At 35.2% G+C, this 12,318-nt stretch overlaps 3 protein-coding genes across 3 annotated transcripts; 1 reads left to right on the forward strand and 2 right to left on the reverse strand.

The window, feature by feature from the left end:
* Positions 1-2: 2 nt before the first annotated feature.
* On the reverse strand, positions 3-2,100 carry LOC109604580 (B9 domain-containing protein 2). Its single transcript, XM_020021120.2, has 3 exons — positions 1,998-2,100; positions 381-506; positions 3-319 (listed from the first exon to the last, which is right to left on the reverse strand). Exons 1-3 carry the CDS (start codon positions 2,083-2,085, stop codon positions 3-5), a joined length of 531 nt encoding a protein of 176 aa, XP_019876679.1. The 5' UTR covers positions 2,086-2,100.
* Positions 2,101-2,325: 225 nt separating this feature from the next.
* LOC109604586 (nucleosomal histone kinase 1) lies at positions 2,326-6,577 on the forward strand. The gene is made up of 6 exons (XM_020021125.2): positions 2,326-2,475; positions 2,664-2,983; positions 3,798-4,919; positions 5,002-5,224; positions 5,281-5,510; positions 5,571-6,577. The coding sequence occupies exons 2-6, from the start codon at positions 2,683-2,685 to the stop codon at positions 5,645-5,647; spliced, it is 1,953 nt and encodes a 650-aa protein (XP_019876684.2). The 5' UTR covers positions 2,326-2,475; positions 2,664-2,682; the 3' UTR covers positions 5,648-6,577.
* A 118-nt stretch (positions 6,578-6,695) lies between these two features.
* On the reverse strand, positions 6,696-12,031 carry LOC109604583 (cleavage and polyadenylation specificity factor subunit 1). Its single transcript, XM_020021122.2, has 17 exons — positions 11,780-12,031; positions 11,515-11,729; positions 11,145-11,461; positions 10,745-10,995; positions 10,509-10,690; positions 9,884-10,456; positions 9,685-9,823; positions 9,452-9,624; positions 9,045-9,398; positions 8,490-8,987; positions 7,998-8,432; positions 7,792-7,944; positions 7,562-7,738; positions 7,373-7,505; positions 7,177-7,314; positions 6,889-7,124; positions 6,696-6,835 (listed from the first exon to the last, which is right to left on the reverse strand). Exons 1-17 carry the CDS (start codon positions 11,949-11,951, stop codon positions 6,755-6,757), a joined length of 4,227 nt encoding a protein of 1,408 aa, XP_019876681.2. The 5' UTR covers positions 11,952-12,031; the 3' UTR covers positions 6,696-6,754.
* Positions 12,032-12,318: the final 287 nt, after the last annotated feature.

The raw sequence follows: 12,318 nt of genomic DNA on the forward strand, positions 1-12,318 counted from the left end.
TGCTACTGATACTCCACACCGTAATTTGTAAAATTCCTCAGTATGACCGACAGATTAAAGGACACAACTCCCATAGCCTCCGTGGACAATTTATATCGATCACCGGAGGAAAATATCACATCTGGATATTTCAGTTGTAACCCTCCACCGAGAAAATATTGAACAAATCGTTGTCTCAAGGTACCGAGGGGTCTCCACGTATAACAGTCGACCAGGTGAGTACCCGGACTCGTTGGCACCGTAATCACTCCGTAGCCGAAGAGGTGAGCTCTGCCCAGCCAGTCGAGGTGATAGACTTGGACGTAGATCTTTGGCCAGCCTGGAATGCAACATGAAAATGAAATGAATTTAGGTGTTAATGAATCATTGAGTTTTGATACCTTGTATTCCGGCAGTCGCTAGGTGGATGTCAATTGGAAAGGACCATCGGCTTATGTTTTCGAAAGTTGACCAGGTTACTTGCGTTTGCCCTTCTTTTTTACCAGAAATAAGTTTCCAGTTATTTCCTAGAATAAATGTTAGCTAAATTTAGTTGTTTTACTGCTTCACGAAGTTCGTAGTTTCTAGAGGATAAACTTACAAAAATTGGGTGGTTATAAATATATAATATTAAATTTTAATTTACATAAAAGTCTGGAACAGAATATCCTTAGACTTTTCTTGTACGTGCAATATACATAATATATATTATATGTAATATAATACTTTTATTATTAATATAATATAATTATAATATTTATTTTATTTAATTTTTATTAAACTTTTATATACAGTAGGAAAAGCGCTGGACCCGCCTGAATTTAGAGAGAGACATTATACATAACAGAGACAGTACAAGTCTGTCCCATGGTGGGAGATTTACTGTCTCTATTGCACATGATATCTCTTTAGAGGATTCAGATGGACCAAACTCTTTTTGTACTGTATACAATAAAGCAATAAGTTTAAAGAATTTAATTAATTTCAAGTAGCTGCAAAAATGTGTTTTATGATTTTATGGGAAACGTGTACGTAACACTTCCTTTGGATTATGTGCATTTTGATAATTCTTAAACGACCCGTAAACAGACGTTACAGTGATAAAAATATTCGTTAATAACCTTTGTTATCTGATGGTTCTGCTTATTTAATTAATATTGTACGTTTTATTACTTTTCCTAAATAAATTGGATCATCCCTGAAGAAAATTCAAATAGAACTACAGATTTGTGATGTCTCAAAATCTTAAAATCTGTATATTAAATTTACATAGCTTTAACTTTAATTATAAAGTATAGAAAATATATCCGCCAGTCCTATTCATACATTTTTTGGATTCGATTCTTTGATGGTAACATAATAGTCAAATATATTTGAAAATAGAAAAGTAAAAACATTATATAAAATGTATTTTTTTTCAAATTCACACTATTTATTTTTAATTTAATAATGGTAAAAGTTATTTGTGTCAAGAAAAAAGATTTTTCTCTACATTATATTATTATAATATGTTTTTAAAACTCATCCATAATCAAATTACTTAAAAATTAAATTTGTTCTTCTAAAATTTAATGTAAGTAAACAAGTACTTTTTTAGTTATTTTTTAATTTTACTATAAATATTTATTGTACATTGTATATGTTATTTTTAAGTTACTAGAAAAAATTTCTCCCCGATGCTAAGGAGTTCCTGGCGCGTCTTTTTATTAATTTAACTATTATATTAAATATTTTATTACATATTTTGGTAGTTTGAACTCTGGTAAAAGTCGTTTGCAGCACAATGTTGGCTAAAGATTTAAATACCCAAGGTCGTTTCCACTTCTAACCAGCTGTTTACGATCTACCGTATAATATTCAAAATCGACCGGTACCACAAGCAAAAGAACCTGTTTTTCAAATTTAATAAAAACGCTTATGTGCATAAAAACGTTATTCGTCATTAAACTTGACACATAACTACCAATGACGGGTGCTGGTAGCGATTAATAATAAATAAAATTAAACAAACAACGTACCGAATTGCAGGTGCCACTTGCAGAAAAGCTCCGGCTTCGGAAAATCTTTGGCATGTGAAATTTCGCCAATAATATGCACTTCTGCCATAAGAAAACTTCGTAATTTTTCGTCTGACAATTACAACAAACAAGTTTGTTTACTAATCCCTTTAAATTGTTGCCTAGCAACCTTGTGTACCACCACATGTTCAATCTATGAACGTGGTTTCCGAATGAATTCATGTTAATTTTGGCATTAGAAATAGGCAGAAGAAGCGAATAAAAGAAGTAATTGTGAAATTAATCGAGCATTTTCTTTATTTAATTCTGGAAGAAACGATTTCGCCTTGCGTGCGCATCTTACTTGGCGCCAGGCGCATGCGGTCATTCTAGATACCTATGAAAATATGTAAAATGGCCGAGAATTTTATCTAATGGCACTTGTTATAATTCCAGTTTCCACCTTCATGCATTAATATAAACAGACATTACGTCAACAGTAAGTACAATATTTATTCCTTTAACCAGCTAACATTAAATGAAATCTCAATTACTTCAAGAAATAAACCAGACACAAATTACATTGTTACATCGAAAAACATCGTTAAAATTCAAACCTAGCAATACGCCGATATCACTTCTTATAAGCAGTAATTTCCTATAAGCTAATTTAGAACATCTGTACAGGTTTCTCAAAGGTGAAACCATGCCTGGGCGCCATTCCCCTGACCCTGAGGCAGCCAAGAAGAAAGTCACCCCGACTAACACTACTTCAGCTTGTAGTAACATTAAAAGTGGCGAGATATTCACCGACATAGCTGGCAAACAGTGGCGAGTGGGAAAGTCCGTAGGGGTTGGTGGTTTTGGTGAAATTTATGTGGCTTCGGATGTGTTGAACAAAGAAGTGGGCAATGATGCTCCATATGTCGTCAAAGTTGAAAAACACACAAATGGGCCTTTGTTTGTTGAAATCAACTGCTACTTAAGGATTGCTAAGGAAGATATGAGTAAGTTTTTTACATTGTTAACTTAATTTTTATTATACATAAAATCGTTGTTGTGACAAATGTTGTATTTATGTTGCTTTGGTTAACAATAATAAAATTTGACTTTAATGTTTTATATCCATTTTTTCAACTCCTGGATACAGGTAAGGTTATTTAAACATATCATTTTCACATAACCTTCATGATGTGTGTGTATTTAATTTCATAAAAAATATAAAAGTAAACAAATTTAGTAATAAGTTTTTATCACAAAATTTCATAGAGCAAAATAACAGAGAATAAAAAGATAATTTTTAAATTTACTTTACTATTGAACTGAAGTGAGTTAGTAAATAAAATAAAAAATTGGCATGGTATTTGAGAATGTCTACACTTTATATAATGCAATAAATATTATGATGTGAAACTATGTGTTACTTTTATTAAAGATTAAATAAATTTCTATGTTAAAATGATACATTTATTTTTATAACCAATCCTAGGACATTAGCTTTGATTAATAATATTTAAAGGGGGTTTAAGTACTCCTACATCTGGTGAGGCTCCCCATAATACAAAGTTCAAAATATCTTATAAATGTACATCCAAATATTACGAGCATTTCCCCTAATAAACGCTAAAGTACACAGTAAAATATAAATAAGAAATTTCCGTGGGGCATGGGCCCTACAATTAAGCAAATATTAGTTTTACTGTTACCAATTGTGAATTATTTGTTTTCTGAAAAGGGTTATAGTTTTCATCCAATAAAATTTACTAGATTATGTCTTAAATTTTTTCCAATGTAGCATATTTATGTTTTGTTTCATTTTAGTTGTTGAATGGAAGAAAATGAAGAACCTGCCACATCTGGGAATGTCACATTACATCGCCTCAGGTTCACATGTCGTCGGTGAAGAGAAGTATCGCTTTCTGGTGATGCCCAAATATGCGAAGGATCTGGAAACAATACTCAAAGCAAAGAACACTTTCAATCTAAAAACAGTTTTAACCATATCACATCAAATCACTGATGTACTGGAGTACATTCATAGTTGTGGATATGTGCACTCAGATATAAAGGCCCCCAACATAATGTTGGGCTCTATGGTTCAGAAAGCCAGAGAAATGCCCATACGATCAGTTCGGACAATGCGCACTCGTAATGCGTCTATAATAATTAAAAAACCTAAACGGTTAAGAAATTTAAGACCTATCAATGTAGTAAAGTACATAGATGACATACCAGACTTTGATTATTTTCTTAAAATGATGAACGACGATAAGAATTCCAGTCCAAAATCTGCGGTGAGGAATAACAACCAAGCCAGAAATTGTGATAAGATCTATTTACTGGACTACGGACTTGCTTCCAAATATTTGCTCTCCAGTGGTGAACACAAGGACTTTTGTCCAGACGAACGCAAGGCACACGCGGGCACTTTGATGTTTTGTTCTCGGGATGCTCACAAAGGTGCTCCGTCCAGACGCTCCGACCTGGAATCTTTAGGATACAATATGATTTATTGGTTGACCGGCAGTTTGCCATGGGCCGAGGACACCGACGATCCCGATCGTGTCGAGCGTAAAAAGAACAAATGTCTTCAAGACATACCAAACTTCCTTAATTTTTGTTTCAACGGTGAATGTCCCAAATTTCTCATGGATTACTTTATTTACGTAGGCAAACTCGAATTTCAACAGCGCCCGGATTATAATTTCTGTCGAAGGCTGTTCAGTAGGGCCGTTACCGAATACGGATATAAGGACGATCTGAAATTGGACCTTCAAAATTTGAGTGGCTGGGGCAAGAAGCAGAAGAGACTTAAGAGCCGTGGACGGGAGAACATAGTGCCCCGCCTTCTTATTTCAGTTAAATCTCCTAAGTTACTTTTACCTTCCACCATATCTTTTAAGAAGCCAAAACTGAGAAGAAAGAACAAAGAAGATAAACAAAGTAAGCTCAGCATTAGATGACATCAAAACTAAATAAGCAATCTTAATGTTACATTCACTATTTAATATTAACCTGTTTTCAGTTTTGCACGACTCATTGATGAATTGGTCAAGAATTTTGATGGACAATCCGGATGACCTGCTGAAGGCGGCGCGAGTGCGCAAGAATACAGAGGGCAGCGATTCCGGAGGACCCTCCATTCAGGATCTTGACATTGCGGAAATGAACCCCACCCAAGCCATGCTAGATGTGTACAACAGATGTTTGGAACGTGGCGACAATTCACCAAAACATCGGGGAGACAGGTAATACCCCTTGTTGGCGATTTGGAAAGATAAATACTATATAACATTGTTTTCAGTGGTATGCCACACATTGAAGGCTACACCCCAGCAATGATGCAAGTGTACGTCAGAAAAATGGAGCGGGAGTTGTTGGAGGAAGAACGCATTGCGAATGAAGCGCGAAAGAGGGCGAAGAGTACAAGGAAGGCGCCCAAAAGGGTGGGTCGACATACCAAAACAAAGCCGGCGCCGTCACCGACACGAACGTCGCCGATTAAAACACGAACGAGGAAAGCTCAAGCGATAGGTAACAGGATGATTAATTATATGTTCATTTTTTACTTAGGTGTGTTTTTTCTTGTTACAGTTAATACGAAAAAGGTTGTGACTAAAAAAGCAAAAACTATTCCTACTGGTGGCCGACCGTATAGTTTAAGAGGATAACTGGATTGATTGTTAACAATTAGATGTATTTATAATTAAGTAACAATTAGTATTGATAATTTCACAAGACTGGCTTCTACAATGTGAATGCGGCTTTCATTATTATGGAAACTATGCATCATTCACATTGTTCCTTTGATTAAGTTGTTATGTTTTTATGGAACAGATTGCCAAATTATGTTGATGCAGAGTGGTCCATTAAAATTAAAATGTCAATGGCAAACTGAACGTGAAAGTTTATTATAATCAATGTTTAACGGATTTAGAAAATTTTTTGTAGAAAATTTAATGTAGTATGTGTCATGACATATTCAGGTTGTTAGTAAAACTTGTTTTGTTCTTCATGTAAGTTTAATATAGAATGACTAGTTTTGTAAATCATATTTATGTATTCTCTAACTTATTTTTATATATGATAAAAGAGTTGCTTTATTGGAAGATAAACTAAAGACTGAGAACATTTATATATAAGCTTTATTAACAGCCTGGATTATGTAATCAAAATTTAGGATCTTGAATCTAGTCAAATGAGTATTGATTTAAGTTATTATTTAGAAGCATTGTTCTTTTTATGATCATCATATGCTCTGTACTCGCAATACTCTTAAACAAATTATATGTGTATGTTCTATTGAGAAGGGTTTTTGTTTAGGACTTGTCTGAGTGTTAATTTGTGATGTCTGATGTATCTTTAGCTATTTTAATTAACGACTCATAAGACAATTGATGTCCAAAAATACTTCTCAATTGCAATCTGTGTATATTATATTATGTTCATTCTTAAATTAAAATTTATGTTCAAGGTTCAATTAATTGATCCTCAGAAATCTGTTTCCATTTTATAACTATTTGTTGTCCCATTCTGTGATTTACTTATTTTTATATGTCTATTACAATTATGTATATGTAAAAGTAAATATTAAGTTAATATTTTTTGTTTTATTGTCGCCTCCTTATTTCCGTTAGTGATTAAAATAATTAAGTGGGTGATACTACTAATTCATTTACAGTAGTTTAATAACCAATTTTGGAAAAAAGAATACCTAAATGGAGGTTTCCTTAAATTTAATTAAAAAAATTAATTTATTTTATACAAAATTTATCAAACTAAAAATGATTTGTAAGTTTCTGGATATCGCTGAGGTCTTCCATAAGTTCGTCCAGTTTTGTACCAATTTTCTTAGATACCTGAAATGTATGTAGTAAGTATTATGGCCGTATACCAACTAAAAACAATTTACCTCTATTTTCTCCACAATCGATAGATGGACGAAATTCCACACCAGTTCCCCGTCAATAATAGACCGCGCCGGATTGGCCTGCAACTTCCTCCAGCTCTTGTACGTCCTAAAGGCTTTGGGATTCAGTCCCGCAATATGAGCACCGTGAGTAACCATCACGTTTTGCAACATGAGTAATCTACGGTACGTTTTTTCCGACAATGGCATGATGTAACCCAGTCCTCCATCCAACGTAGCTAAAATCGTAGTACATTTAACAATGAAACTTGGAAAACTTGCAAAACTCACCGAACATGGAAACGTGTTTCTTATCGGAATTGTACTGTTTTTTAGAATCCGTTATTTCACTTAACTTGCATCTTAATCTGAAGAATGAATTTATTGCTTGACCCAGGTGGAAATCTGCTTTTCTCAGGAGTCGTTGACCTATTAAAAAGAATTAATATTTTAAGTCATAAGCTAATTGTGATTCACATGTTCTTACCCCCGAGAGATTCCCTCGCTTCCGGTTGATACATGTACAGCACCAAATTCTTTTCTCTGTCAGAAACCAAAAATGCCAAATTGCTATTATCTATCATATATTCCACGGAATAAACCTCGCAGGCACGGAAATCCTAGTAAAAGTAATTTTAATTCATAAATAATTAAAATTTTTTGTTGATTAAATTACCCGTGATACTAAGGAGAGTGTTCTATATTCTTCTTGGAATCTCAAGAGTGAAATTGACTTATATACATCAGCAACCAGCAGTAAACTCTTGATAGTTAAAATTTGATGGGTATAAATTTGTGTATCAATAAAGGCTACTCCCACTAAATCATTATCTTTCAACTGCCAAATGTAGATCTAAAAATAAAAAATTAAAGAATGACTAGTAATGGAAACATTAATTATTCAACCTTCTGTCCAACGGCTGATACTAAAAATCCTTTGACCTGAGACAGAGCTGTAACTGGACCTTTTTGGTCTTTAGCATATATTTCCTTAAACCTATTCTTAGTAAGGGGTTGTCCAGGTTCAGGAACCACTTCTATGATATCATAGATTAAAATCTGAAATGACCCAAAATTAAACCTTAACTTAAGTATCAGTAAATGTTACTTACTCTGCCTCTTGAAGTAATGTCTTCTCCGTAATTGTAGTTGGTTCCAACCGCTATGTAACCTTTCAGTCCAGACCTCGTTCCTTCATACGCCAACGCCACATTCTTCAAGCAATTCACATGCTCCCACTCATCCAAGTCGATTTTCGTGTTGGGAATGACTTCCCAGGACACAGGCGAGAACAACATCAAACTAAAGCGTTCTTGTGGAGGGTACGGGAACCGGTCACCTTTATCCTCCTCAGATAACTCTTTATCCTCGCCGTTGAATCGGTAGTACTTATTGGACGGTTCAGCCGTGCTAGTTACCAAACAATACGTCTTTGATTCCAAGTGGTAACTGACGAAATGTGGCGTGCAACGAAGGGGCACTTTACGTACTGGCCATGGAGCATCGTAATTCAAGTGTGTGCGTAGCACTCCTATTCTTAGCTCCGACTGAAGTTATATTATTTAAGTATATATAATATTTTATAATTAATATGTATTGTATACCTTTATGTTAAAGTATAAGAATCCCTGTGGACAATTGACGTTATTGAAGGGTGCAAAACTAAACACTTCCCCATCAATATTCATAGAATGAGTCCTTAATTCCCCCCTCGTCGTCAGGAAGATCCAATAGGGACTGCCACCGCAAATGAACACGCCATCATATCCAGATATATTAGTAAAGTGGCGCATCTTGGCGATTCGTTCCCTTAGAACGGTATATTCGGGGCTCTCGCCCTTGTTAGGAGCAATCATGTTAGGAGCGTACATAACGTTGTGGCGCAGCTTCTTGAACCGCAACTTCAGATTACCACGGGTGAATCGGAAGACTTCGTAGATAAACAATTCTTTGTCCAGACGCACTAGAAGTATGGGTCGACTACCGTTGTTGCCCAAACCAACCATCAGAATCTCACGTACCGGGTAATTCTGTTGTAGTTGCGCCTCGTTGGAAGGACCCGACGCACTGACCGTCACGGATTCCAAACTATCGACTAGTACCTACAACGCATATATGAATTAACAAACGGCAAAGAGGGAGCCATGGATAAGTGTTACTTTGTATCCGAAACTGAGGTTCGTCACGTAGAAACAAAGTTTGAAGTCGGGCACCGAGTAGATTTCCAGGTTGGAGTTCTCCCGGACCACGAACAACCAGTACGTGGGTCGCGAGTTAGTGAAATATTTTTTCCACCAGTTGTAGTATACTTTTGGCTTGGGTTGAGGCGGATTGAGGGAGGGCATTTTGAAATCACTGTCGCCATACAACAGATCGTCCTCATTTTCGGTCTCTGTTTTTAGTTCCATATCCTTCATGAAGTGTTCAGGGAGTGAGGTAAATTCTTCGGGTATTTTATTTGAAAACAAACCCGACGTGTCTTTGTACATGCATATGGTCGAGACTGGCGGCGTCTGTGAATTTAAATAGTTAGTATTTTATTTAGGCATTCAACAATCCAACGTACATTAGATAAAGTGGATTTACTGATGACCAACTTCGCCGTGCCCCGAGTTTCCCTTAACATAAGAGTTATTACTTGACCGTCTGTAGTCAGCAGCGATACATATGGATCTGTGCAGGACACATGCACTATAGGGGATCCCAAATCCAAAGGAACATGTTGTAGTTGATTTGTACCTAAGTAACAGAAAACGGTCATAAGTTGAAAACCAATTGGTAAGAAAGAAAAAATATTACCAGCCAGTAATCGGACTGCAACAGTTGTAATTTGCACTATGTACTTATTATTGCCTAAATTTCCAGCAAAAACAGTAGGTCCATCAGTGGCAAAGCCAGTGTTGTCAATTTCGTTGATTTCCTGTCCTGTTTGAAGAATCTGGAAATAGATAAAACTGTTTAACTTTTTTGTTCCACCTAACTTAAAGCAAGAACATACCATAGTTCCCTCTTCTTGACTAAGAATGAGGAAAGCATGTTTATCGTCGTTGTGACGTACAGTCCACATATTCGAGTACCCAGGCAGAGTGAAAGTAGTGACAATTTGTGGCCTGATGGATTTCTGTAGGACACACAGTGCTCCGTTCTTTCCGTACCCGGATGTCGTCACTAGTTCGAGATCCGGTTCGGACAGTTTGTTGAATTCTTCACTGCGGAAGGCCGGCTCGCCTAGGGACACGTTACCGCAGGGCCCTATGTTCAATAAACTGTCGCACACTTCAAATACGTAGCTAGTTATTTGAAGGCTCGCCTGTTTTTGGTTACCATACACTTCTAATTCCTCAGGGTCCCTTATGTCTAGGACATCTGTAGCCATACAATCATCGAGGGAGTCCAGTACTTTGTCTCCTGTTTCAGCTTCACTATCATCATCTTTCTTAACTCTCTTAGGTGCTGGTTCATCAGTTTCATCTAGAGTAATTACTTCATTTGCTTTTTCAGTGAAACGCAACAATAGTGAGTTTCCAAGGCGAGAACCCAAGAAGAGGAAGTTATTTTCACAAATACAAATCTAAAATTGAAGAAATGCAACACTGGTATACTACTATTACTAATTTATTTACACATGTTGTAAGTACACTTGCAGCTGCTTTTTCAAAATGAAAACTTCTCACATATCTCATACTATCTGCCAATAAGGTCAACACATACAATTCACCACCTTTTAAAGATAATACTAATGTGTCATCTTCAAGAAATCCAACTTGAGCACAGTCCATACTGATTTTTATATCTTCCTGTGGCTCTACAAATGTCAAATCATAAAAAATGCAATAACTTAAAATTTTTAATGACTTACTTAATGGAAAACTGGAACAAGTTTCTGCAATACTGTTCAATGATACACCATATGGAGGAATGCTTTGATTCAGATAAATTAAAGAATTGACTGCAAATATTAAAGTACCCCCTAGTGGCTTCTTGATTGGTACTGCTCTGGTACAATCAAAGGGTAAGTTTGAAACACTCCATATCACAGGATGCACTTTTTGTTGTAAATTTAATGAAATTGCTGCCATTGCACATGTATCAGTTCGAACAGCAACTCGACTAAAATATTTCATATTAAATATTATCAAATTTGAAAACTTAAAGTTTATCAAAAGTATTTTTATATTTTTAAAATATGTCATCATATTTTAGTAATATAAAAATACTTCCTATAGTATTAAATAAATACAATTTCATTGAAAACTTACCCAGAAAAAGTCTTTAAGGGTTCATACAATATTAATAGTGTGGGTTCATAGTAACCATGCAAAAACTGTATATCAATTATATTATCAATTTTGTCCATTGTATCCTTCAACATGATCATGTAAGAGGACAGAATTGGCGCCTTTGTGTAACCTGAGTTATTTGCCATTGGTTTTACATCACTATCAGTATCATCAATAGCATTTTCACGACGGAACGGCAGTACCACAAGTTTTCTGCCAAAAACAGTCATAACTGCACAACGATTCTCTGGATCTGACCTAACAATTGGCACATGATGATGATGTGTCCAACCATCCTTAAATAACATATGGTGAATACATATAGTATTAAGATATTAATCAGGCTTACTTTCATATCATCTTCTTCAAAGTAATGTAAACTAAGTGTTCTTAAATCATGAGACTCTGGGTCATATTCAACAACTGATAATTTGGCATCAGAAAATGCTAATAACAGAGCATCCCTTGTTGAATTTGCTAAACTGACACTTTGTAGGGACATAATGTTCCCAAACACTGAATATTGTGCCATACATTCTAACTTTGATTTTGGGGGGAAGAACTCTAAAAGAAGTCGATGAGCTACAATTAAAATTCCTCTACACACTATATACCTGAATATCTATCACTCCTGGACTTAGAATCTATATCAGGAATAAGCCTAAATACTTTGATTATATTTGCAGCAGCTGTAACTAAGCTTCTTTCAGATTTGTTGAAGAAATAACAACTTATGGCATGTTCGATGCCGGTTGCCGGGTGTGTTTGTTTGCAAATCGAAAACATCGCGAATGTGTTAGGAACTAAGGGTGGAGTTAATAAGCTAAACTTTATTTAAAACTTTAAAATGCATCATGTTTAGAGAAGCACAACATAACCTATTCTTTGTGATTATTTATATTTATTGAAGTACAATGTAGGTGGCGCTTTAACTGTATATAGTTTAAATTTTATTCTTAAGAAATTGCTCCTGTATTTATTTGCATAATTTTTAATTAGTTTTTACATTGAAAAACAATTTGTTAACATAGGTAGAGTTACCTTAAGTTAAATTTAGGTTAAATATATGTGATTAAAATTAGACTGTGATTTAAAAGTTTATGCACTGAGCTCTATATAACAGAGTACAAAAGGCATGGTATTTTATGGTAAA

This window comes from Aethina tumida, chromosome 2 (genome assembly GCF_024364675.1).
Source record: "Aethina tumida isolate Nest 87 chromosome 2, icAetTumi1.1, whole genome shotgun sequence".
Taxonomy (NCBI): Eukaryota; Metazoa; Arthropoda; class Insecta; order Coleoptera; family Nitidulidae; genus Aethina; species Aethina tumida.